This window comes from Budorcas taxicolor, chromosome X, assembly GCF_023091745.1.
Source record: "Budorcas taxicolor isolate Tak-1 chromosome X, Takin1.1, whole genome shotgun sequence".
Taxonomy (NCBI): domain Eukaryota; kingdom Metazoa; phylum Chordata; class Mammalia; order Artiodactyla; family Bovidae; genus Budorcas; species Budorcas taxicolor.
In genome coordinates this window covers 80,606,790-80,634,221 of record NC_068935.1, presented here as the reverse complement: position 1 = coordinate 80,634,221, position 27,432 = coordinate 80,606,790, and the positions used below count along the sequence as shown (strand labels likewise).

Sequence of the window (27,432 nt, the reverse complement as noted above, 5' to 3'; positions counted from 1 at the left end):
ATGTTCAGGGGCGCTTGGATGTGGCCCGGAAAAGACGCCGCCGCGCTGACTATCTGCTGCTGCTGCTGCTGCTGGGCTCCCAGGCCGAGCGACAAACCTTGCGCCGACTCCGAGCGGGCGCAGCGATGGCGACTGTCCCTGGCGTCCCTGCTCTTCTTCACCGTGCTGCTCGCTGACCATCTGTGGCTGTGCGCGGGGGCCCGGCCCCGAGCCAGGGAGCTGAGCAGCGCCATGCGGCCGCCCTGGGGGTCCGGCCGGGAGCGGCAGCCGGTACCTCCTCGCGCGGTGCTGCCCCTGCCGCCGCCGCCGCCTCCCGGCCAGCCCAGCGCGCCCCCGGGCACCTGCGGCCCGCGATACAGCAACCTGACCAAAGCCGCCGCCGCCGCCGCCGGTCCCGGGCCGGACTGCGGCGGCGTCCCAGAACCCACGGGGCTGGACGCAGCTTGCACCAAATTGCAATCTTTGCAGAGACTTTTCGAACCGACTACCCCAGCGCCCCCTCTGCGGCCCCCCGACTCCCTTTCCCGTGCCCCGGCCGAGTTCCCCACCGCCAAAAAAAACTTGCTCAAAGGCCACTTTCGGAACTTCACTCTTTCCTTTTGCGACACCTACACGGTCTGGGACTTGCTGCTGGGCATGGACCGCCCCGACAGCCTGGACTGCAGCCTGGACAACCTGCTGGGGGACCTGCTGGCCGTGGTGGCTAGCCCGGGCTCTGGGGCCTGGGAGGTGTGTAGCAACTGTATCGAGGCGTACCAGCGGCTCGACCGACATGCTCAGGAAAAATATGACGAGTTCGACCTCGTGCTGCATAAATACTTACAGGCAGAAGAGTACTCAATCCGGTCCTGCACGAAAGGCTGTAAGGTAGGGACTGGCGTCCGCGGCCACAACGGCTGCCGCTTTGGCGGCGGGAACGGTGGCGGTGGAACCGGGAGAAAAAAGGTTTCCCCCTGTACCCACCCGACCGCCTCCCATCACCCCCACCGTTCTCAGTGGGCCACGGGTAGTGCTACTGTGGGACCCTCCGCGGAGAAGGGGCCTCAGGGATTTAGGTCAGGTAACCACCTGGCCAACTTCTATTGATTCTGGGTTTGGGCACCATCGGACAAGGGCTTTCTTGCATGCTGCCCCCCGCATGAGGCGGGAAGGGTTGGGGGGGGGCAAGTCAGCAAAGGGGTGGAAAGAGGGCTCTGGCTCCTCCAGCCCCCATCCTTAGCCAGCGATGCCTCTTTCCTTTCCTGGGCTAGAATGGAAAGTCCTGGGACTGGCTGCTACAAGGGGAAGGCCAAAGGTGGGGGGAAGAATATTTGCCAGCTAACCCTCACTCTTCAGCCCCTGCCAGTGGGTGAGGGGAGGGGCGCTTGGTCGTGGGACACAGCACACTGCTGACCTTATATGACCTGAGGTGGCTGGTCAGAGCCTAGGCAAGTGGAGCCCCAGGGTGTCTGTTTTCTCCCAAGAAAGGAAGCTGCTAGCTCCTCTCCACTGACAAGAGAATGAGCTGGGAGCCAGGCACAGCAGCTTGTGAGAGGGTCACTGGAGGCTGGTGCATTACAAGTCTCAGGTGCCTTCACAGCATGCTGGGGTGGCAGTGGAGGAAAAGCTGGCTTTCTAGCTGTTGGGGACAGACATCCAGAGGAGAGGCGAGGCTGCTGCAGAATGCACCTGGGGCAGAGCTGAGTGTTGAGAAACTTCTTGACCCTGAGCTGGGTCATTCTGGACAGTGAGTGTGTGGGGGCTGTAAACGTTTGGGACATGGTGCTACTGCTTTGTTCGTGCAGCCTGCCAGGTGGCTTGCCTTTGAAAGGAAAAGGAACAGCAAGGTCAAAGGGTCAAGTGAAGAGGAGGCCAGGTGGGGTGCTGGCCTCACCCATCCTAGAACTGGGGGCTGAGAGGAAGACGGTTACCTCCCAGCCTAGCTTGTCTCCCTCTGAGGCTTTGGGGAGGGGAGGAAAGTGCCCCTTTCCATCCAACGTGACACCATGGCCTTCTGCTGGGTTCCAAGCTCTTGGTGGGCTCCTTAGGGATTTGAGCAGGGGGTTGGGGAGGAAAGGGGTAGCTCCTTGCTCCTGACTTCACTTTCTTGTTCTCCTTTTTCCTGTTCTCGTAACCTAGCAGTCTCCCTCCCGCCTCCCTCAGCCTCAGCTGACTCACTGCCTCACTCACACTACCAAATGAGATATTCCACTTCTTAAAGGTGTACAGACAGATAGACATGCACACACTGCCAAACAGCACCACCACCCCAGGCAAAGTCACACAGAGATGGAGAGAGGTCAGCACACCCACAAACAGTGCCACTGAATCAGACATGGTGTCATACACATGCACATCTCCCCAGCATTTCAGAGCCACACAGGCAGAAGTACCGTCACGTGAAAAAAGGACACATTTTGTCACATAGGGATAGACATACACCCTTGATGTCAGCCACAGATACACACACTCAGTACAAACAGAAGGATGCAGCCCACTAGCAAGTGGAATAAAGGATGTCTGTCTTTTTGTGGTCTTCACTCTGACCCCATGGCCCTGACATTTTCTTTCCCACAATCTGCAGGATAAAAGAGAGACCATGCCACAACTTTCTCATGGGGTTTTCTTTTTCTCCAGGTCACAGGTGGCTTCAAACTGTCTGATGTGGCACTAAATAATAACCCCGCCCATTGATTATTTCCACCAGGCAGTTTGATGGAGAAAAGCAACTGGTCTCTTGGATTCAGGAGGCCTGATTATCTCTACCACTTGTTTGTAGTGTGACCTTGGGCACGTCACTTCACTTCTCTAAGCTTTTGTTTCCTCATTCATAAAACAAGGATAATAACCCTGGCTCTGCCCACATCCTGAGACTTGTGAAATTGAAGTGGGAAGAGGTAGCTGATAATATTTTGTAGGAATAATAGAACATCTGATGGTGATGTCCTGCTTAGGGTTTTTATCCTCTCTCACATATATTATGAGATCACAACTGCCTGGGGAGGCTGGTAATACCAGCATCATTAGCTCCATTTTACAGATGGGGAAACTGAGGTGCAGGCTCAAGCAGTTTACCCCAGCGCCACTTGGCTAACGAGCAGGAGTACCAGGCCTCTAACCCTCATGGTGTTGGTGCTAAGCCCATGCTTTGGCCGTGGTGTCGTATCTAGTCCACAGTGGCCTGGGTCCTCCCTGCTCTCCTTTGTCTCCTTGTCGTTTTCGCTCTCTCACTCTCTCTCTCCCTCTCAAGTGAACTCCGCCTGCTCTCTTGCTGCCTGCTGTGCCGGGAGAAGGGCAGTGCAAGCTCCATGGCTTTCTTCCTGTCTTTCCCACCCTCTCCGAGGGTGTGCTCTCCCTCCGCTGAGGCCCACACCCACAGGCCTCTCAATTCCAGCTGTATTCCAGGCCCTACAGGAAAAGACAGCCTTGTTCCCCTCCTTCCTGCAGCCTCTCTCACTTCACCCCAGTGCCCCATCTCTATCCCAGACCTTTTTTGCAGATCCCTAGTCTAGCCTACAGCTTCAAGCCGTCCTGCCCAGCCCCTCCCCCAAATGGGACCCCTTGGAGATAATGCCCCGACCTCCAAGCTTCTCCAGGGTGGAAAGCCCACAGCCCCAGGCCAGGGTGAGGAGGCCTCTTCTGCTGCTGGAAACCAAATCTGGAGACTTTGCTCCAGGGCCAGGTGACACCCCCCCCACCCCACCCCCACCCCCGTCCCCAGGGGCCTGTCCCGAGTATCTCAGATCTTTCCCGGGCAGCCCCAGAAACCCTGTTCTCTCCCTTTGCAGTGTCTGCCCCTGTTTTGGGCCACACAGGGCCCCACACATCATACCTGTCCTCACTGCTGCCTGTGACACCTCCCAATTTAGTACCAGCTGCGACATTTCCTTAATGTGCGACTGACTTCCTCTCGCACAGCAGGGCGATGATAACTTAGGCTGATGCCCATCCCCACCCTGGCCTCTCCCAAGCCCAAGGGCCACTCTCCACCCCTCCCTTAACTCCCTGTGCAGGTACCCCCTCAGCCTTTGCCTCCCGCTCTGCTTGGCCCTCCTGGCCCTGCCTACAGTTACTGGACCACCTCCTCACTCCCCCAACCCTCTCCATCTCCCAACCCTGCCAGGCCCTGCCTGGTTCTGATTGCCTCTTCCTTCACCCCTGCCCTTTCCCTCTTCTAAATTCAGTATAGTCTGATGGGGACAGTGGTGAAGATGAGAACAAAACCCTGACCTCCTCTATAGCTCTGATCCAGGAGGAGATAGAAGCCCAAGAGAAGGCCGGTGCTCAGCTCTCTCACTAGCCACAGGGCCAGGGAAGGATGCAGTGGTTCTGTTTTCTTCTAGACTGACCCGCACCCACCTGGCAGGTTGTATGTTTGGTTCTGGGTCTCACACTGAGCAGGTAGGAGGAGGCTAAAGCCCAAGTTCTCCTGGATATAGTTGAAGGAGCTGTTTCACCAGGAGAAGAGGAGACTCAGGAGGGTGTGGTCTCTGACTTCATACCTCAGAAGAGTTGTCGGGGTGCCAAAGAAGAGGCATGTCCTGCTTAACCCCAAGGGGACTTCATGGTTAGAAAGTCCTAGGCTCAAACCCAGTTCTTTTATGTATTACCCATGTGACCTTGAGCTAGGGACTTCAGCTCTCTCATCCTCACTTTTCTCATCTGTAAAATGGAGCTAATTCATCAGAATGGCCCTGTGAGCTCACTATTAATGAGAAATCTGCACAGTACCTAGACCTGGCATGTCAGAGTTGTTCAGTTAACAGTTTTTTCCTTCCAGAGAAGAAACATAGTGCCTTGAGAGGAGGTGAGCTCCTGCTTCCAGGGGAAAGGTCTAGGCTGATTCAGGCAGACCCCTGGAGGAAATGCTGTGGAGATGACTGACTCCAGATTATAGGGCAGGTTGGACCAGCCACCTCTGAGGTCTGTGTCAGCTCAGAGCTCAGGCTCGTGAACAGAGGCTGCTCCCTCAGCAGCAAGATTGAATAGAGAGGGCCAGGAAGGAGGCCTAACACCCACAAGCAGGGGAAGGGGCTGGCAGAGCCAGCACCTTGCCTTCTGCCCTTACTCTAGGGGCCCTGCTCTTCCTCCACTCCGGCTGGCAGCTGTTTCTGCCTCCCTGCCTTCCTCTCTCCTCCCACCTGCCATAGCTTTCCTACCAATCAGGACTCCCAGGCTAACGCTGGTGCTGCGAACAGGATGCTCAGGGCACTGGGCTAAGGGCAGGAGCCCCAAGTTGGCAAGTGGTCCCTGTTGTCACCCAAGCTTGCAGGCAGGGAACAGTGCCCCACAGTCAGCCTCCCTGACCCAGGTTTCTTACAGGCAGAGAACCTGTTCACATGTGAGGGGTGGAGGAAGGAAGTGGGGGTTCAGTCAAGAAGCAGGCTCCTAGAAACCATGGCAAAGCTTTGAGGAGGGGCATCCAGATCCATGGAAGTTCATTGGCCACAGACAGGAGCACTGGGCTTCTGGGAAGGGCCAGCAATAGGGAAAAGGCAGTGTTTGTAGCCCGGACAGGATGTAGGAGCGTAAATGTGGGAATGGGAAAGTGGCCTCCTGCTGCCCACACCACTCTGAACCCCTTCACCCCTGTCCTGACCCACCCCACTCCCAATCCCCACATTCCCCCCAATTCTGACCCACCACCAACGTCCCCTATCCCTACACCAAGGACCGCACAATTTTCCCAACCTTCTGCTGGAAGGTCTCCCTATGTTAGTCGCTCAATCGTATCCAACTCTCTGTGACCCCATGGGCTGTATCCCCCAGGCTCCTCTGTCCACGGAATTCTCCAGGCAAGAATACTGGAGTGGGTAGCCATTCCCTTCTCCAGGGCATGTTTTTGACCCCAGAGATCAAACCCCAGTCTCCTACATTGCAGGCGGATTCTTTACCGTCTGAGCCACCAGAGAAGCAGAAGGTCACCCTAGACCCTTCCCAAACCACACCTGCACCTCACTCTCTATTTCTTATCCCCACACCTACATTCCTCTAGTCCCCACTTCTCCCCACAGTTACCCCCACCTGCTCCCATCCCTTCCTTTCCCCCCTCGCCCTTCACTGCTCCCTTCTAACAGCCAGCCATCTCCCATCCCCCATCCTGCTCCTTTCCCCTTGTCTCTCACACTCCCCCAACCTTTACCCTGCCCCACTGTGAGCCTCTTCTGGCCTCATCCCCTAAGCACTATACCTCTTGCCCTTGTCACCTCCGTGCCCCCTCACCCCTCCCATCCCTCACACCCCACTCACTGTTTGCCTCTCTGATCCCCATCCCTCTTCCTGCCCCCTTTGATCTTCTGGTCCCCTCTTCTCCTGTCCTCCCTCTCCCTCACTGCTCTTTTTCGCCTTCCTGCCTTCTCTCCTCCCCACTCAGGGTGGACATGTGCACACATGCTTAGACACACAGACACACAGACACACAGACAGTCTTCTTCATGGCAACTTCCCATCCTTCCCGCAGGCTGGTGCCTGACTACTATAGTCACCATAGCAACGGGAACCTCCAGGAAGGATACACTGGTATCTCCTGAAGGTGGGGGTGGGGGGAATTAGGTGGAGGAAGGGAGCCCAGCAGCCTCCCATCCATCTCTTGGTCTGGCTGGAAGAGTCTGCTGAACACAGTGGAGGGAAGGGTGAGGAAAGGGAAGACAGTGGGTGCCGGTGGGGCTTAGACTAAAGGAGGGCCAAGGGTCTCCAAACACATCACAAGCACAGGAGGGTGCTTCTAAGCCACGTGGGTGTGTGTTGGTCTCCTCCTGCAGCATCAAAGACTGTGCTGGTAGGTCCCCACTTTGGATCTGAGCCACTCCAGGGGCTCCCTACAAGTTGGCAGTAGGTGTTGCTGGATCCCCTTGCACTTGGTCAGCTTCTCACTCTAGTCTCTCAATAGTCAGCTGGGCATTGCCTCTGACAGCTGTAACCACAGGAAGAGGGATGGGGATCAGAGAGGCAAACAGTGACTGGGGTGTGAGGGATGCGAGGGGTGAGGGGGCATGGAGGTGACAAGGGCAAGAGGTATATCTCAGGGAAAGAGCACACCCACCCTTCAGTGTGTGGGTGCATCTGTAGGACACCTTAGACTCGAGGGTGGGAGTTTGCCCTAGAAAAACTTCTCCCTCAGGGCAGTCTTTTATCTTCCCACCCTGTGAGGCTGTTTACCTGTTGTGTGCCCTTGCACCCTGGGAATCAGACCTGCCCCTCCCTGCCCCCAGCTCACATCTCAGCCACATGTGGATTCCAGCTGCAGGTGTTTGTTGGAAAGCCAGAGGCAGCTTCTGAGGCTGGGGTAGACAAATGTGGGCCTCCAGGAGCACCATTCTCTGACGCTGACCCGGGAAGCCTCTTGGGAACAGATGTGTTATTCCTGTGGTTACAGGGGTGCAAACCAGGGTGTGTGCAGTGATGCTGGACCAGACTTTTCTTCCTGGGCATGTAAGGGGATTCAGAAAAGCCTAAATTTTTGAGCCAGACAGGTGCTGAGAAGGGAGAGCAAGGGTACCAGGTGAATTGCAGCTGGCCCTGGGGAAGGAAGAAGTTACTATGGAGTAACAGGTGCTGCCAGGGCCAAAGCTCCTGTTTGAACGGACTCTGGAAAAACGAGCTGGAACCTGAACCACAAGTCTCTGGGCCAGAAGGCAAAGGCAAGCTGGCACCAAAGAAGAAAGAGAAAGTGCCTGGGAGATGCCAGGGGCTTTATGTGTGTCCATGAACTCAGTTAATTCTGACAGTCATCCTAGCAGGCAGGTACTCTTATAATCCCCTTTTTACAAATGTGACAACTGAGGTTCATCGACAGAAAGGGACCCATCCAGGTCACATAGCTAAAAGGTGGGAGGACTGCCACACAAACCCAGGTCTGTCCATTGTTTCCCCAGTCACACATGTACAAAGAAATTCTTAATAAACTCCTTCCAGCTGTCAGAGGCAATGCCCAGCTGACTGTTGAGAGACTGGAGTGAGAAGCTGACCAAGTGCAAGGGGATCCAGCAACACCTACTGCCAACTTGTAGGGAGCCCCTGGAGTGGCTCAGATCCAAAGTGGGGACCTACCAGCACCGTCTTTGTTCAGTACCCCAGTCTCTCGTCCTTGAGCCCCAGTGATAATCACTGGTATCTTCTTGGGATTGTGACAGAGGATGAGAAAGGGAGGTGTTTGATCCCTTCTATTTCTAAAGGCTCTTCCAAGGAGATGGGAGGAGCTGGATTCCTCTTGCCTGAAGGGGAGGTATCTACTATATTCTCAACCCAAATCTGCCAGAAGGATCAACTAGAGCATGAGAGGAGTACGTCCCCCTCAGCAGGCCTGAGCCCTGCCCAGCCTTTGCTGGGAGAGAAAATGATGAGACCTTGTTACCCCAGAGCCTCTGGGCTTTGGACACACAGTTCCCATGCCAGGGTTTTGGTGAGCCCTGGCCTAGGATGGCTGAGCTTCTCTCAGAGGTAGAAGGAAGTGCAAACTCACCAAGCTCTGCTTGGAGAAAGACATGTGGCAGTGCTGGGGTTACTGTTGTTCCCTGTCTCTGTATTTGGTTTCCAGCAGATAGCATGGCTACCTGGCTGATCTGTGAAAGGTGAGCATATCTGCTTAGTGTTGAACTCAACTAAAACTTCCAACCAGGTTAATCCTTCAGAACTATTACAGACTCAGAATCTTAAAAGAAAAAAAAAAAAAACTTTTTTTCTCAATTACCAAAAAAATGATCTTTGAAATGTTTTGGAAAATAGAAATATAACAGTTTGAAAAGGGTCCTTGAGATGTTCTTAATGTTAGTGTATTTCCTCCCAATATGTCTTTTTGTGGCATAGTTTTTTACTGTAGTAAAATATACATAACATCAAATTTACCATTCTAACCATGTTTAGGTGTACAAGTCAGTGGCATTAAAGTATATTTGCAATGTTGTACAACCACCTCCACTATACATTTCTAAAACGTCTTTATTCTCCTAAATAGAAAGTCTTTACCCATTAAACAATAACTCTCCATTCCTCCTCCCCCAGCCCCTGGTAACTTCTGTTCCTTTTCCCATCTCTATAAATTTGACTATTCTAGATAATTCATTTAAGTGGAATCATATATACTTTTTGTCTTTTGTGTCTGGCGTATTTCATTTAACATAACATTTTCAAGGTTCATCCACGTGGTGGCATGTATCAGTACTTCATTCTTTTTATGGTTGAATAATATTCCATTGTCTGGATATACCACATTTTTAAAATTCATTCATCTCTATGGACATTTGGGTTGTTTCCACTTTGGGACAATTACGAATAAAACTGCTATGAATGTTCATGGACAAGTTCTTATGTGGACCTATATTTTCATTTCCTTCCATCTTTTGGCTCTTGTGAGTAATGTTGTTATGAACATTGGTATACAAATATCTATTTGAACCCATGCTTTCAGTTCTTTTGGTTGTATACCTAAACTTGCTGGATTACGTGGTAATTCTATATTTAACTTTTTAAGGAGCCTCCATATTGCTTCCTACAGTGCTGCACCATTTGACATTCTTATGAGCAATGCACAGGGTTCCAATTTCTCCACATCCTCATCAACACTTACTCTTTTCCTTTTTTTTTTTTTTGATAGTAGCCATCCTAATGGATGTGACTATATATTTTTTACATAGTTGAAATCATCTAGGTTTTTTACTCTAGTCTTTTTAACTTATTGCTAAAGTTATACTGAGTATCTTTCCATGTAATTAAATATTCACAAGCCACATTTTTTTCTTTTTTTCGCTGTACCACATGGCCTGTGGGATTAATTCCCCTATCAGGGATCAAACCTGGGCCCTCGGCAGTGAAAGCACAGAGTCCCAACCACTGGAGACCAGGGAATTCCCACAAACATCATTCTTGATGAGCATATAATATTCCATCCCATGAATTTAGTGCAGTTTATTTACCTAGTTCCCTATTATTAGGTATTTACCTTCGATTTTTATAAATAATGTTGTGATGGATAACTTTGTCCATAAGTCTTTGTCACATCTACAATTTTCTTTTTCTAATAAATTTTCTACCTCAATCATTTTTTCTTATTTCTGTACTTTGCTAAGTTTCTTAAATCACAAAATAATGCACCTTCATTGTACCAAATCTAACAATACAGAGGTTTATAAAAAAATATTTAATAATCTTCCTGTTCCCTCCTCTCCCAGTCCTACTGCCCTGAGGCCACTGATGTTAACAGTTTGGTGTGTATCCTTCCATCCCTCTTTCTGAGCTTACATCAGCATTTGTACACAAAATGATTCTTTCCCTTGTTTTGCATACACTTGAAAGCATATACATTAATTCTGCAGAATGAACTTTCGGGATGAGTCTTACAGAATCAAAGAGTATTAACCTTTTTAAAGCTTGTGGCATACAAATTTCTTTCTTACCAAATTTCTTTCCAGAAGGGTGATTCTAATTTAAACCCTCACCACAAATGTGAGACTAATTTACCACTCTTGTCCAGTATTGAGTATCATATTTTTTAAAACTTTATTAATTTGGAGCTAAAAATGGTATATCATTGGTTGTAATTTGCATTCCTTGGGTCAAACATTTGTTTTTCTTATTTATGGGCCATTTGTATTGCTGCTTTTGTGAATTGTCTGTTTATGTCTTATGTTTTTATTATTGATTTTTCCAGAAGGGTGATTCTACTTTAAACCGTCACCACAAATGTGAGACTAATTTACCACTCTTGTCCAGTATTGAGTATCATATTTTTTAAAACTTTATTAATTTGGAGCTAAAAATGGTATATCATTGGTTGTAATTTGCATTCCTTAGGTCAAACATTTGTTTTTCTTATTTATGGGCCATTTGTATTGCTTCTTTTGTGAATTGTCTGTTTATGTCTTATGTTATTATTGATTTGTATGTACTCTTTTATGTGTATTAATGAGTTTTTTTTCTGATTACATTTATGGCAGTTTTCTTTTTTCATTTATTATTTGACTCTTGGAGCTGAAAGGGGTGCATTGGAAGAAAAGGAACTATCCCAGGCACTTTTATATACTTTATCTCACTTAATTCTTACATCTGTCTTGTGGCTATATATTTATCCCTGTTTTTCTTAGAAGACTGGCTCAGAGGAGTTAGGTAACTAACTCAAGGTCATCCAGCTAGTAAGAGTTGGACCTGGAATTTGAATTCAGGTCAAATCCAGGGATTTAGTTACCAGAAGGCAATGGTACTACCCAATCTGTACTAGTGTAATTTTACTATTGGTAAAGCTTTGTGCTAGTTGATTTACAGACATTATTTGCAGAAAGGTTAAGGATATATGCTCTTACTATCTCCCATTTTGTAGATGAGGAAAGTATAGATCAGGGAATTTAAGTAACTTGTGTGAGGTTTCATAACTAGTGAGAGCAGACCTGACCTTTGACCACAGGACTGTTTGAGGTTAAAGATGTTTGACCCTGTCTTCTCCCTATACATGCTGCCTCCCTAGGGACCATCTTCTTGGATACAAATTGAGGCTCAGAGAGAGAGAGTACTTTGCTTACAGTCACATAGCAAATTAGTGACTGAGTCTCTCCCTCCTTACAGATGACTTGTCTAAGTTTCATACAGCCAGTTAGTGGCAGAACCCAGCTCTGGCTAACTACCTGACTAGAGCAAAGGCTTTTTGATGAAGAATATTTACAGAGCAAACTGGGGAGAAAGAGCAATTAGGTAGAGTGTGTGGCTGCCCTGAAACCTTTCTAAAGGAATGAACTCTGGTTTTGGAGCCTTCTAGAGCAAGGCAGTTCCAGGAGCCCCTACATGGTAAGACCTAGGACAGGATATCTCATGTCCAAAGACAAGAAGACCTTTCTACAAGGAGACAGCTGCCTTCCCATCACCAATTGCTAAAGCAGGAACAGTTGCCTCTTTTCAACACTCCTAGGGTGTGTGTGTGTGTTTGTGCTTGCATACATGCATACATTTAGAGAAAAGAAGAAAGGGAGTGCTTTGATGGAGGAATGGACATGGTCTTTTGTAGCCCCTCTTACTTGAATGTTCTTCACCCCACACCCCCTCACAAAGAAAACTTATATCAGGAGTGAGCTGCATACACAGATTTTAGAAAATCACTCTCCCATTCAGTCCTAGAAATCTCTCCCCAGCTTGACCTGAAATTCCATCAAAAAGATTTGAGTAACAAGCTAATTACTTCAATGGTCATAGTGAAATGGAGGGACCATCCAAAAGGCAATATCATATATAAGAGCTTGGGCACTGAAGTCCAGGTAAACCTGACTTCAAATTCTGGCTCAAAATCTGTCTACTGCATAAAACAGTTGTTGAGACCTTTCATCTCTCTTGGAACCTCACTTTCGTTGAATTCAAAACTAAGAAATAGGGTCATTGTGAGGTTTCAATAACATATAACATGCTAATCTCTCAAGAACACAGTGCCTATGAAATGGAAAGTGCTCAAGAAATGGTAGCCACCATTGTTGTTATTGCCTGTGTGGCCTTGGATGAGCTATTTAAATTCTCGTCCTTCCTGTTCTCACCTGTAAATATGTCTCCATCTCAGGAGGTGGTTGTGAGGATTCAATGAGTTAATAAATGTCAGTTGCTTAGAACAGAGCCTGGCATATAGTAAGCACTTAATAAATGGTAGCTATTATTATTCTCACCTTAATTAGATGTATTTAATCTAAATGACTGCTTAATACTCAATTGAGATCAACAATACTTTCTCTTCAGTTCAGTTCAGTTCAGTCGCTCAGTCGTGTCCGACTCTTTGCGACCCCATGAATCGCAGCACGCCAGGCCGGCCTCCCTGTCCATCACCATCTCCCGGAGTTCACTCAGACTCACGTCCGTCAAGTCCGTGATGCCATCCAGCCATCTCATCCTCTGTTGTCCCCTTCTCCTCCTGCCCCCAATCCCTCCCAGCATCAGAGTCTTTTCCAATGAGTCAACTCTTCTCATGAGATGGCCAAAGTACTGGAGCTTCAGCTTTAGCATCATTCCTTCCAAGGAAATCCCAGGGTTGATCTCCTTCAGAATGGACTGGTTGGATCTCCTTGCAGTCCAAGGGACTCTCAAGAGTCTTCTCCAACAGCACAGTTCAAAAGCATCAATTCTTTGGTGCTCAGCCTTCTTCACAGTCCAACTCTCACATCCATACATGACCACAGGAAAAACCATAGCCTTGACTAGATGGACCTTAGTCAAAAGGTAATTTGGGAGCAGGAGGTGACATGTTCAGTGTGGAGGTGGAAAGTTAGGAGCCAGAAGGCAACTGGATAGATTCTAGTGAGTGAGAACACAGAGACATACTCAGGTAGGAGAGGAAAGAGCCAGAGATGGGAAGACTCCAAAGCCTTTATTTCCCTCACCCTCAGACCAAGCACAACTGACAGGTCCTTTCATTAGGTCTCTGTTCTCCCCAGCCTGTCATCTGTTTAGCAAGGTTCTGTGTCTGAGGATGGAAGTAAGGTAAGGGCAAGGAGCTGTTTTCAAAATGATACCTGCAGGAAGCTGGAGATACCTGCCTGAGCCTGAGCCCAGGATTAGCAACGTGTGGCAGACAGGCATGCCTGTGAGTGGGCAGTGGGATTTCATGCCCAGGACATTTGTGTGCAGCTCAAATGAAGCTATGGTTTGTCAGTGTCACAGTGGCACCATTTCTGTGGGTGGTAGCCTGCACCACTTGGGTACAGAGGCCACCAAAGTTCCCCTCCTCTCACACTAGTTCTTCTCTTTGGCTATGGGACCACTCATTAATTTCGTTGGCCTGTTAACCTGGCCCAAGCCCATGGTGGTGATGGAATAGATGATCCACGACTAGACACTAGGACCTGGGGTTTTGGGGCTGAGTCTGGTAAGGTTGATCAGGTCAAGTGTTGGGGACTTTGTTTTGTTGTTTTTGAAGTTCATGGCTGCATATTAGTTTATATTCTTATTTTATTTTCATTTTATCAAAGTAATATATGTTCATAATTTTAAAAGACATATAAGCTACACATATATACTGAATCTTCAGTTAAACACTTAGCTTCTTCTTTTGATATTGTCACATTTTTCATGATGTGCCAATACTGCTGCTATTTTTTGACTTTTCTGTTTGAAATATCTGTGCACGTGAAGATACACACATATACATATATACATATATATCTATCACATATATACATATATATCCTTGTAGCATCTATCTATCTTTTAAATTATATATAATATAATATATTTTAAATAATAAATAGCAATCTCAATGCTTATAATTAAAGCAGAAGCCCTCTGTTCCAACCCTAAGCCTCATTCTTCAGAGTCAAATACTTCTAAACTTCTTAGCTGTTTTTTCTGATATTTACCTCCCATCTCTAAATAGTATGCCAATTTTATTATTTCTTGATTTTTTTCTGATTTAAATATGTACTGACTTTTTATAGAGGGGGATTTAGCTGTCTTACTACCAGCAACACCATATGCACACTTCTCTCATATATATCCAATATTGTCATACCATAATTTCTGGTTTTAACAGTATTCCATATTTATATTATTAGGATTATAAATATTGTTCATAGCTGAGTCATGTAGAATACTGTGATTATATTTTCTTCCTTGGCCAACTTGTTTTCCTGGAGTTAATAATTGCCTCTTTTTTCCCCCTATTTGCTTAGTTTTCTATTATTATTATTTTTTTTTTTTTTGCTAATGCATTCCCAATTTCTCCATCAAAGCTGTAAAATTAATGTAACACATTACATAACCCATTGCTTCCATCCTTTTCTTGGGGATCTCCACCTTCCTCCAGTCTGGACTAGTTGCTAGAGGCTTGGCTTTTAAGTGCTTGGATTTCAAGCACTTAGCAAGCATCTCTTCTGTACACCTAGTTCCTTGTGAAGTCCTGAGGGAAATACACAGATATGTAAGATACAACCCCTGTCCTCAGGGAGCCTACAGTCCCAAGAATGTAAATAATTTATTCAGATATCTCACCAGAAGGTTTGAGCGCCTTCCAGGGACTTTGATTTAAGCTATGTCTTTGATCCCACACTCTAGGCAGAACTCCTCCCTCCATCTCCACTGGGTTATCAGAAGAATACAATATAGTCTCCCAGAGAGCAAATGTGTTCTTAGACTGTATTAACAGAAACAGAGCTTCTAGGATTGGAGGGCTGATACTTCTACTTGACTCTGTTGATAAACTCTGTCTAGGGATTGCATTCAGTTGCAAGGGACATGGAAAAATAGGAACTTGTCAGAAAATGATGATGGCATGGCAGCTTGGACCAGTCAGAGGGCCCTGAAAACGGTGGTCTTGGGATGTTGTCCAAAGTTGGCTGTAGCAGTCAGAGCCCCGGCTCCAGCACAGGGGCCTGGCGCAGAATGTGAGATATTTAGCTCCCTGTGGTATACTGATGAGCAGAACTCTTCCACTACACACTTCAGTTTTGCCTAAGGAGATATGTGCAAGAACTTTCTTCAGAATCACTGCACCATTAATAAACAAAAGAAAAGAATATTCAGAGAGGAGAATTATAGGCTGTTCTATGCAGGAAATGTATGATGTAGTATTAGGAATGGAGGATAACAAGCATTTTGCTCCTTGGTGTAAAAAATCAGATGTAATATCAAGGAGATCTGAATTCTGCAAAACATGATTAAAAATTGGGTTTCTACCTGCAGTGGAGCACTATATATCAGTAGTAACCTTAGTGTAACCACATTTGGTAAAGGCATACTGTGCTGATGGGAAGCTCTTCAATCATTTGGAGACTGTTTGGCATTTTAGCCCAGGTCTTCCTGGCTATCCAAGAACTTGTACTTTGGATTTTTTCAATTTCTCTTGAATTTTGCAAACTTCTACCACAGCTTGCCACATGGTTTTTCAATGAAGTTGTAAAGCAGATGGTGTCTGCCTTGGAAAGAAGAGCATGTGAGCTGTATGGTCCAGAAACAAATATACTTCAGGAATTAATGCTTCATGAAGTTCATCGCACATAAAGAGAAAAACAAAGTGGTCACCTACTTGCAACTAGTTTGTTTACTTTTAGGAAGTGCTTTCATCATTTGCTTTTAGAACTCAGAAAAAGTGAAAGAAAATGAAGTCGCTCAATCATGTCCAACTCTTTGCAACCCCATGGACTCTAGCCCACCAGGCTCCTCTGTCCATGGGATTTTCCAGGCAGGAGTATTGGAATGGGGTGCCATTTCCTTCTCCAGGGGATCTTTCCAACCCAGGGATCGAACCCAGGTCTCCCACATTGTAGGCAGACACTTTACCGTCTGAGCCATCAGGGAAGTCAGAAAGCATTTGTCAAACCCAGCTTTGATTATAAACTTGTACCATTGAAAATTTGCACTTGAAATATGGAACCATGTGTATGTAGAATTTAATCAAGTTTAATTCAGACTAATATGTATATTAGCATATTTAAAATAAAGGTGTGTCATCACTGTTGCCAGAATACTGACATCACTCTTCTGAACAGAAATCAAAACTGTAAATTTAAACCTTTTAATTTTCATGTCACATGAAGAGGCTGGTTGAGATACTCATGAAGTGTGTATAATATTAACCATATCATGTTTAAATTATTAAATTCAGACTATTTATAACTTATTGTTTTAGGGCCTGCCTCATGGCTTAGGATATTGAGTGGTCATCAGATAAAGTAAAACTTTGACTTAAAAATATTGTAAATGAAGGTTCCCTGGCACCTTTCTTATTTTTAAATTGTTCCTATGGGTAGTGTAGATAATTCAATGTTAAACTGAGTTTAGCTTCCAGATAAATAATTTTTTGTTGAGTGGTCCAGAGTTTTAAGCTACTTTTTTCTTTGTTTGCAACCCTCTCCCCAGTCCTTTGACTGCTATTTTAATAATGCTGAATCAGTGTCAAATTTTATCTATAGCAATGGACAATAAATGAAGATAAGTTGGTTGATATGTCTACAGCACCATGCATCCTTATTTTCTATTTATTGTGTGAATTCACTTTCAATAATGTATTTCAAACGGATATTTTTGTAAACAGATCAATGTAAGGACTGAAGCGGTAACTTAATAAAGTTAATTTGTTTAAAAAAATAAAAAAAAAAATAGGAATTGGTCTGAATAGGAACAACCAGGATAAAACAGAAATGGAAACTACATCCCCCAAAATAGTTGAAAAACTAGTTTGGCTTCTTGGAAAAGTAGTATACACATAGCTCTCTCCATTTTTCTTCCCTCACATTCCCTTTTAAATTGGTTTCGGTCCCCACTGCTCCACTGAAACTGCTCTCACCATGTTGAAACTGCCAGCGTGTCCTCATCTGCTGACCACTCTTACTCTTTGAAACTTCCCTTCCCTAATTTACAGAATGCCACTCTCCTCTGTTTCTTCTCCAAGCTCTTTAACCACCCCCTCATCTTCATCATACTCCCTTCTTCTACCTACCCCCTAAATGTTAATGTTTTCCAGGGATCCACTGTTGGTCCTTTGCTCTATGTGTTCATTCTCCCTAGGCAACATCCTCTACTTCTTTGGCTTCCACCATTGTTTTATAAGTCAGAGTGAGCTAGGTTGTGCTGTGAAAGAAAAAAAGAAAGTGAAGTAGCTCAGTCGTGTCCGACTCTTTGTGACCCCATGGACTGTAGCCCACCAGGCTCCTCCATTCGTGGAATTTTCCAGGCAAGAGTACTGGAGTGGGTTGCCATTTCCTTCTCCACGGGATCTTCCTGACCCAGGGATCAAACCCAGGTCTCCCGCATTGCAGGCAGATGCTTTTACCGTCTGAGCCACCAGGGAATTCCCAAATATCAGAGGCTTATCACAGCAGTTATTTCTTGCTCATAATACATGTCCAAAACAGGTCATCAGGGAGCATCTATTCATGATAGTCACCAAGAGACCTAGGCTAGTAAAAGATCCATTTCAACGTCACTTCCACAGTCAGCAGCAGAGGGAAGAGAATGTGGCAAATCACACTCCAGCTTCTTAAAGCTTCTCCCCAGAAGTGATCCAGGTCACTTCAACTCACATTTCATTGGCCAAAGTCTTATGGCCACAGCTAATTTCAAAAGGTGTGGGAAAGTATAGTCCTACTATGTTCCTGAAGATTAACTCCTTAACCATTGGTAACTCCCAAACCTTTATCTCTAGCCCTGACCTTCCTTCTGAACTCAGACCATTATGTCCAACTGCCTCCTTGACATTCTACCTTGCCTAGTATATATTGACCTATACTTCAAAGTCAGCATGACCAAAAACTGAATTCTTCTTCTTGACCCCCAAATCTACTTCTCCTCCTGCCTTCCCTCCCTTAATGAATGAAACTACTCTTCATCCTGCCACCCAAACAAGAAACCTGGTCGTCATCTTGACCCCCTTCCTCACCCTCAATCCCCATATCCCTAATTTATCTCCTCTCATATCCATCCCCTTCTCTCCATTTCTTAATTCTGCTGCTACTGCCTCAGTTGAGGCCCCCATCATCTCTCACTCAGATTGTTTGCAATAGTCTCCTAGCTGATCTCTCTACCTCCAGTTTTGATGCCTATAATCCATCATCCACATTTCCGGAACATAAATCTAAAAAGTTAGTCATAGAAGTGATAAGCAGTCTTTTAAAAAGCAGTTATTTAAAACTCACGAAAGGTTCTCTGTTGCCTACAGGATGAAGCCTGGCATCCAGAACATATCATAATATATTATGATATTATGGGCACAGCCTTCCTCTGCAACCTGATCTCCCATCATGGCCCCCTTTGTACCCTCTAACTATGCTGAACTACCAACAGTGTCTGAACCTGGCAGTATTTCAAACCCCCAGGCCTTTATACCTGCTTATTCCTTTGCTTTAAGTGCACTTACTCCTGCCATATTCTATCCAGTGAACTTCAACTCATTTTTTCCAAGCCCCAACTCTAGCCTCTCCCATATGGAGATATTTTCTCATGCCTCACCCCTCAAAATACAGTTGATCCTTCCTCCCTTTATGGGATCACTTGTACCAAGTACATACTACTTATTACAGTGACCTCTAATGATTGATACACAAGGTTGTCTCTCCTGCTCCTTAAAGATAGCAGTCTTGTCTTCCCCAACTCTATCATCTTTAGCTCTCCAGCACAGTGCCAGGCACTCAAACATGTTCAAAAAGTGATCATTGCAGGAAAAAAATGAATTGGAAGACCTGACCTGATTCAAGGAAGTTTACAAATACCTCCTGCAGGGCTGGCATGGAGACAGGAAGTTTATGGCCCCAGAAGAGCTAGTAGGAGCCATGAGTAATGCCACAGAGAGGCATTATGTCAGCTCAAAAGGAGAAAGAATTCTTTACCTGTGAGAGTTGTCTGAAGATACGGACTTCCATAGGAGAACGTGTGCTGTGACGAGAGGTTTGCAGTCAGTAGCTGGATACGATGCGGCAGTGATGTTGGAGTGGAACTTCCAACAGCAGATAGGGAGGTGGGGTTATGATTGTCACAGTCCTTTCCATTCTTGCGTGGTCATGAACCTGCCTCCTCTGCTCACCTGATTGATATGGGTCATCTAGGCTCCTTCAGAGAGCTGCTCTTGCACCAGGGACACCACTTCTGCGCTAACCAGGCTGCCCCTGGTCTTGGAGCAGGTGGCCTAAGAGGCTTGGAGGTAACTGGCCCCTCTGGAACTACACTGGCTCTGGGTTCTTATATACCTCTCCAGCTATCTCCCCTGTCGTTCCTCCAGGCCAGACCAGGCCACTCTGACTCATGGCTGCTCATTCTCAGCAGCAGGAAAGCTATTGCTTATTTTTACAGCCACTTAAGTAAAGCCATGTCACCCACCTGCATTTGCTCTGTAATGCCTCTAATCTCAGTCTGACTTTGCCAGTCCCAAAGAACTACTCCCAGAGTTATGTCCATTATCTCCCTCCCCTGGGTTGGAGAGATTGACTTTAACCTTACCCTGTTCTGATCCAACTCTTTGAAAGCCCAGAATCAGGAACAGGGGCACGTGGCTGTTTTCGGACCTGCCCACGGAGGTCCTTCACGCAATGCTACGTGTGGACTCAGTGCAGAGAGACATCGGATTAGTCATCAGAGTAACTCCCTTCTAGTCCTGGCTTTATATTAATAGTTGATTTCTTGCATGTTTCTGAGTTGGCTGAAACAAATCCCTTTTCTGGGCCTCAGTTTCCCCTTAGGTAAAATCTAGGGGCAGGGTGGTTTACTTGTGTGCTGTGGGCTTCATCCCCAAGCCCAGCCCAGACTGCCACTCTGCCTGCCCAGTCTCTGCAGCTGCAGCTCCTGGCCAAGTGTCCCAGGGGTGCGTTAGGACAACAAGCAACGATGAAGAGAAGGTCTATTGGGAGTATTTGGATGGGAAAACAGGCCCTAGGGAGGGAAGCAAGTTGGAATCCAAGAAGGAAACTGCCAACTTTCTGGTTGGCAGGAACTGAAGCTCTCCTTTCTGGAGGGTTTTCTGGCCCCCAAAACAAGGAGTCCAGGGTGGCCTCCCTCTTCCTAAACCTTCTGGCCCTGAGTCTTGGCTGTGGGCTGTGTATGTATACACACACTCGTGTGCATTCCCGCAGCACCCTGGGGGCCTGTACAAGTCACCTGCTTCTTCCCAGAAGAGCATAGGAATGAGAATGCCTGGGCCAGGGCTGCACGCCAGGGAGCAGGAAGTTAAGGCTCTTTAGGTCCTCCCACTCCCCCCTAAACTAGCAGCTGCAGAGCCCAGGATGGGTGGGGATCCCTCTCATTTTACCCGCTCCCATTTCAAGAGTGGTTTAACAGCCCAGCCGGGAGGAGGGGTGGGATAGCCTTCTCCGCTTCCTTTTTGGGTTAATTGGTGTTCCCTCTAGTTACTCCCTGCTTCCTTCCCCTCCCAGTTCCCATAGCAACTTGGCTGTATCTGCCAGAACTTGAGTGAGCCCAGCAGCAGCCTGCTGGACGTGGGGAAGGGGCTTCTGTGGGGAAAAGAGATCACTGCCAGGTCAAAGCTTCCACCCCACCCATTGTCTGCTGCTACTTCAAGGGTCCAGGATGCTTAAGCACAGTGTACAGGGCGTGATAAAGAAGCCTTTCCTGCCAGAGCTGGAGTTTGAAGAAAAGCCCAGAGCAGACCTGGTTCTCCTCAGCTGTCCTCCCCTCCCCACACACCTGGGTCCTGAGTTTAGAATGCAGTCACTGAAAGGATGGCCCAGTAGGAAGAACCCTGGAGTTGGAGTCGAGAAACTGGGTTTCAAGTTCCTCTCTCTGCCACTATTTAGTGTGACTGTAGACAAGTCCTTCCCCCCTTTTCTGAGCCTCAGTTTCCTCAGCTATAAAATAAAGCAAGGCTAAGATCTCTGCATATGAAAATTACCTGAGCTGTTTTGAAAAACTCTAGATGTGTAGGCTCCACCCACAAAGATTCTAACTGCTTGGTCTGGAGTGCGATGTGAGCCAAGCAGGAGCATTTTTAAAAGACAGTGATTCTAATATGCAGTCAGAATTGAGAAACGAGCAAAAGATCTCCAAGGGTCTCCCAACTGACTGCTGTCTGGTTCTGAGACATGTCTTCCTTTGCCCTGCATGCCCCGTCTCCAGCCAGCCCCACAGCTCTCGAACCTGGCTCTCTCAGCTCTGCCCCTTCCTTGTGGATGAATGCCCAGGACCCCTGCAGCTGCCTAAGCAACACAATCCCCTCTGGCTAAGTCCTAACACTGATGAGATGAGGCAAGTGACTTAGGCCTGTCTAGGGAAGAGGGCTGCAGAGACTAAGGCAGGCTTGCTGTCCAGGTGGTCGCCCTGAAAGCCAGACTTTTCATCTGAGAAGGACCCCAGCCCCTTTTAAAGCATGTGGACCAGTGCAGTGACCTCAGCTGGCCATCTGCTGAACCAAGGAACTGGATTACCTCTCAGCCCCTTCTTCCTCCATTCCCTTCACTAGTTCCTTGCCTGTTCCTGCCTTGCCACCCACAGGCCTGGTGTCTTCCTCAGGCAATCTGCTCGCCCACTTGTTGCCATGGTGACTCTGGGGGTGGGGCTTGAGGGAGGGTCATCTAACTAAGGAGAAAGGCCTCCCTCTCACAATCAGGCCACCCCTCTCCCTGCCTCACCTCCCTCAACTCCCTGCCTCTCTCCTAGGGCAGAGACAGGGAGTGCCAGCCACCAGTGCCTGCTGTTAGGCTAATTGCAGTTTCCTGGGAGGAGGGCTGACCCTCCACTGCAACCTCCTCACCTGGAAGCAGGAATATTGAACCAGAATCGCCCAGGGAGAATCCCGAGGGGGCCTCTGAACCCCAGTGGTGGAGGACTGTGCTGTTCCACACAGTCCAGGTTGAGGGTGGAGGTAGACTCTGGGTCCAGTCTGTAGAGATTGGGGAAGAGGCTGTGGGCAGAGAGATTTCTCTTGGAACTCTGGGGCCAACAGGATGGAGGGGGCTCTCTGAGGTCCTGGGGCCCTTAGCATTACGGATTTCCTTTTGTCTTTTCTTTCTTTGTTCCCCGTATCCTTCTGCTCTCTTGTCCTTCTTTCTTATCTCAGCTCTCCTCTGCTCCCATCTTCTTCACCTTCCATATTCCCATGCTGGCTCTTAAACCCTTTTTCTTACTCCTTCCTTCTTGCCTCTCCTCTTGGCAGGCCCTCTTCCACCTCTCCTGTACCTCACCACTATCCCCTACTCTTTCTTACCCTTCATCTTCTCGCACCCTCACCATACCTGTCTGCCTCCCTTACATCCTCCATCTCTCATTCCCCTGCTTCCTCCCCAGCCCTTTTGTTCCTATTCCAAGCACCACCGTTTCTCCCCCTCCAGCTCCTACTCTTTGTTGCCCTCTCTTTCTTCCTCTCCTGCTCCCTTGTCCTGCTGACCCCACTACCACTCTCTCCAACCCCTGAGCCCCTCTCCTACCACTCCAGCTCCCTCTTCCCCTGCCTCTTACCTTTACTTGTCCCTTTCCATCCTCCTTCCACTCCCTTCTCACTCCATTGCACAGACCTTTTATCCTCATAATTTCACTCTTAAGAGTTTATGTAAATAAAATTTAACACAAGTATTTAAGAGAGATGTGTATAGAACTATTCACTGAAGCATTGTTTGTGATAATAAAAACCTGGAAATAAATGTCCATTTACAAGAAATTGGTATCCTTTGCATTTCATTCATACAAAACCATGCTCTGTTCTTCCAACACATTGTACATTGCACTCACGTCCGTACCTTTGCTTAAGCTGTTGCCTCAGTCCAAAATGCCCTTTTGTCTCTGTCCCATCTCTGCCCTTCCCATCTAAAATCATACTTTGAATCCCTGCTCAACTCTTTTCCCCTTATTGAAATCTTTCCCAGCTTTCCTATTTGCTTCCCTCCCGTGGCCAGTGATTTAACTTCTCTTATAGAAAATGTGCCATAGTTTCAAGTTAGATGAAACCGGAATTTCTCTGAGAGTAGGGACATGTCCTCATATACTTGTCTGGTTCATTCCATAAACAGTTGTGGTTTTTTACATATATTGCACTGAGTACACAATGGTCAGTAAGACACGCCTACATCTGCTTTCATACAACTCTCATTTTAGTGAGGCTGACAGAGAAAAACAAAACAACGATGCAGACAAACTCCTACTTGTGGTGAAGAGACAGTTAAGGAAAAGAATGACGAGGGGGCACTCTCTAGCCAGAGTGGTCAGAAAGGCCCGCTCTGAGGAGATAACATTTGAACTGAGGCTTCAAAGTTGAGAAGGACTCCGGCAGACCAGAAATGGGGAATCAAGAGCATATCAGGCCAAGAGAACAGTGTGTGCCAAGGCCCCAAGGTGGGAAGAAGTAGGGCATGTTCAAGGAAAAGAAAGAAAACCTCAGCATGTGGAGCATGATGAGCTGGAAGGGAGAGGTAGAAAATGAGGTTGGAGAGACAGACAGAGGCCACATTATGCAGGAATTTGAGGTCTGTGGTTGAAAGTTTGGATTTTATTCTAAATGCATTCAAGGATATGAAGCAAGGGAGTAACACGATCAAATGTCAAATTGAGATCCCTCTTGTGTAAACAGTAGATCGGAAAGAGCAAAAGTGGAGGCAGCGAGGCCACATAGGAGACTCATACAGGTGACAGCTGACAGTGGCCTGCACAGAGCCACGGACATAGAGGGAGACTTGGCGCGCCTTGCTGATAGACTGTGTGTGGGAAAGCCTGTTAAGAGAGACATGGTGGCCGACACCCAAGTTTCTGGCTTGAATATTCAGATGCATGGTTGTGACACATACCTGAAGTGGTCAAGACAGTGATGTGGGCAGATTGGGAGTTAAAAAAAAAGAAGACAGGAACTGAATTTTAAGATTTAGAGCATGTTGAATTTGAGAGGCCAGTGAGATAGCAAAGCCGCGTTCCTCAGGAGGATAATTTGCACCACAGCCCACTACCACCATCCCCCACCACCACACCCCGACCCCACTTTGGAAAAGGCCAGTGTGGGGTTACATTGCCAAAGTCCAGGTTCACAGTGGAGTTATTTGCATTTGAGTGTACATGTTTAATGTCTGTGTAAGAAGCTCTGACCATGTTGCTCAGAGTGTGGTGGAAAGGCCTCTGGAAGCACAATGACCTGGACCCTTGTTCCAAAGACAGATTCCTGAGCCCTCCTCAGTCCTCTCGAAGCTGAATTGGAGGGGCCATCTGCCTATTTAACAAGTATCCCAGGGGATTCTGAGGCGCACTGAAGTCAGAGAGCCATCGCTACAAGGAGCAACTGAAGACATGGGGACTGGATGTGGGCATGGCTCTGGGCATCCTGTTAAAATGCAGGTGTGACTTGTCAGGTCTGGGACAGGGCCTGGGAATCTGCACTTTTCACAAGCTCCTCGGTGATGGTGATGCTGCTGGTCCAGGTCCACACTCTCAGGAGCAAGAAGTTAGATCACTGGTTCTCAATGGGAGATGGTTTTGTGTCCCTGGCCCCCCACCCTGCTCAGGAGATATTTGGCAATGGGCAGAGACAATGGGGAGGTGGATGATGTTACTGGCAACTGCTGGGTAGAGGCAAGGAATGCTGCTCAATATTCTACACTGCACAGAACAGCCCACACTACAAAGAATCCTGCAGTCCAAAATGTCAGGAGTGTCACCATTGAGGAACTCTGGTCTTGATGATAGCCAAAGAGTACAGTGCAGGAAACCTTTCTTAGCTAGGACCCAGTGCCTGGCAGGAGAGGGCTAGATGAGGGGCAGAAAGTAGACACGTGAAGTGAAATGGCCAAGCAAAGTTTGAAGCAAATAAATGTGGTATCTGCTCCACTCCAAGGCCGAAGCCAACAGGACAGAGTATGGATTAAGTAGAGCTTGAAGGCACATCTGGTGCTTAGAAAGGCAGATTCCTGTTTTTATTAGAAAATAACCCCTCACATTAGTACTGCACTATAGAATTTATAAAACATTTTCATACATGTCATAATGTTTGATCCACACAACACCTTAATCAGATAGAGCAAAAATTATCCTCTCCATCTCTTTTCTTGAGTTTAGAAACTTAACACCATCAGCCAAAGAAATGTTTGCTGAATTGAAAGCAAGTGAAATTTACCACAATATAAGTAACCTCAGAGAAGTCAGGACATCTCTTGGGACCAGCTATAAAATGGTGCAGTTGGTTGGGATGACTGGTAAGACCTTTTCCAGCTCAGATACAGGAGTCATTTTGTGATTTTACCAGTGAATAAATTAAAAGTCTTCGGTCACTACAGACTGGGGACTATGAGTTCTGGCTATGAATGTGAGATTTGGGGTAGGAGGTAGTGGTTTTGACTCAAACCCTTCTTCCCCAGCCCCTGGATCTTAGGGTTGGCTTAGTAAGCACACAATACCCTCCCCCAACAGACTACAGGTACACCCCTCCTCATCACTTTCCTCTGACGCCGGAAGGGGCTGGCACCTGGGCTGACACTCTTTCCTCTCCCCACAGGCTGTCTACAAGGCCTGGCTGTGCTCAGAATACTTCAGCGTGACCCAGCAGGAATGCCAGCGCTGGGTGCCCTGCAAGCAATACTGCCTGGAGGTGCAGACCCGGTGCCCCTTTATCCTCCCTGACAATGAGGAAATGGTATACGGAGGGCTCCCTGGCTTTATCTGTACAGGTAAAGACAGGGCCCTGGGAGAGGGCGGAGGCGGGCCGAGGCAGGCACCAGGCTAGGCTTGTGGTCGGGGAGGACAACAGGGAAGCTGGGTTAGGGGAAGGTTAGTGGCTGCCGGAGTGGGTAGTGAGGCCCCAGGTGGGGATGGGATGAAGTAGAATCGGGCCAGGGAGTTATCCCAGAGAAACTATCTGAGGTCCCTGGGAGATAGTGTCCAGAAAGGGACGGTACTAAGGGACAGGGGGAAGAGTCTTGGGCAGGACTGCCAGAGTAGCCCCAGCTTTGACAATCACCTCTCTCAGAAAGGCATAGCCAGCAGCCCCCTTAGCACCCCACCCTGCCTTCCTTATCCATTGGCAGGGTTGCTGGATACTTCACCAAAGCGGCCAGAAACCAAGTGCTGTGACGTGCAGTGGGTCTCCTGCGAGTCGGAGAAGAAGAAGTTCAAGGAGTCTGAAGCCCCCAAAACCCACCACCAGCAATTCCACCACTCTTATTTCCACCACTACCACCATCAGTACCACCACTACCACCCCCGCCACGAGCCCCCAGGCCGTCTTGGCCACAAGCCCTCCCTGCTGCCGGTTTCTGGGGGCTCCCGCCTCAGCCCCAGCAGGATCCGGCTCTACATCCTTGTCCTCGTGCTCCTGCATACCATGGTGTCCTTCTCCAGCAGCCAGAGTGGTGGGGGACCGGGCCTGGAGGCACTGCCTGCCCTAGACGAGGGCCTGGCTCGGGAAGAGTGACCGCAGGGAGGGAGATCAGACCTCCACCACGCACCGACATCAACTCCAGCCCCCCCAGGGGGAGGGGGAGGGGGCCCCTCCCATGGGAGGTGTAGGACCAGGTGGGGGGCGGGGGAAATGGGGGATCACACATCACCCCCGACCAACCCCCACCCCAAAAGCAGCTCCAGCAGAGCCGCCAAAGGGCCCCAGGAAACTGCAAAACTCATCTGGGAGAAAAAGGCAGGAGCGGCAGGCGCCCCCCAGGCTCCATATCTGGAGCTTAGCCAAAAGAAAAGGGGAGGGGGTGGGGGCTGGAAATGCCCACCCCTACTGAGAGCCCTGACCCCAGGGAAGAAGGCTGCTTATCTGGTCTTGGCCCTGCAGGGAATGTTGGGGGCACAGAGGGGAGAAACTCTTTCCCCTCGGCATTCCTTTGGTTGCCACGATCCTTAATTCCCTCCTGCCCACACTCCTGCAGGCAATGGCAGACCAGGCAATGGCAGACCATGCAGTGGCCTTCCTCACGCTCCAGCGCCCCTTGTCCCATGGCGGGGGGGCCCCGCCACAGGGAAGGACCAGGCTGGGACACGAGGCGTATGCAGTTGCAGCTAGGTCGGGGCCCCAGTTAAGCTGTGCCCCAGCACCCTAGGTGACAGGAATAGTGGAGGGCGGGAGTGGGGAGGAGAGAGGAACAC

At 48.1% G+C, this 27,432-nt stretch overlaps 1 protein-coding gene and 1 pseudogene across 1 annotated transcript; both read left to right on the top strand.

Annotated features, from left to right (window-relative positions):
• On the top strand, positions 1-26,882 carry NALF2 (NALCN channel auxiliary factor 2). The gene is made up of 3 exons (XM_052663586.1): positions 1-867; positions 25,841-26,012; positions 26,370-26,882. The coding sequence occupies exons 1-3, from the start codon at positions 1-3 to the stop codon at positions 26,753-26,755; spliced, it is 1,425 nt and encodes a 474-aa protein (XP_052519546.1). The 3' UTR covers positions 26,756-26,882.
• On the top strand, positions 15,206-15,933 carry LOC128070281 (coenzyme Q-binding protein COQ10 homolog B, mitochondrial-like; annotated as a pseudogene).
• Positions 26,883-27,432: the final 550 nt, after the last annotated feature.

Excerpts from the sequence above, each read along its gene's own strand:
- NALF2 (XM_052663586.1), top strand. The coding sequence starts at position 1 with ATGTTCAGGGGCGCTTGGATGTGGCCCGGAAAAGACGCCGCCGCGCTG. Across the intron at positions 868-25,840 it reads CCTGCACGAAAGGCTGTAAG|GCTGTCTACAAGGCCTGGCT; the intron begins GTAGGGACTGGC and ends CTCTCCCCACAG. Across the intron at positions 26,013-26,369 it reads CCCTGGCTTTATCTGTACAG|GGTTGCTGGATACTTCACCA; the intron begins GTAAAGACAGGG and ends ATCCATTGGCAG.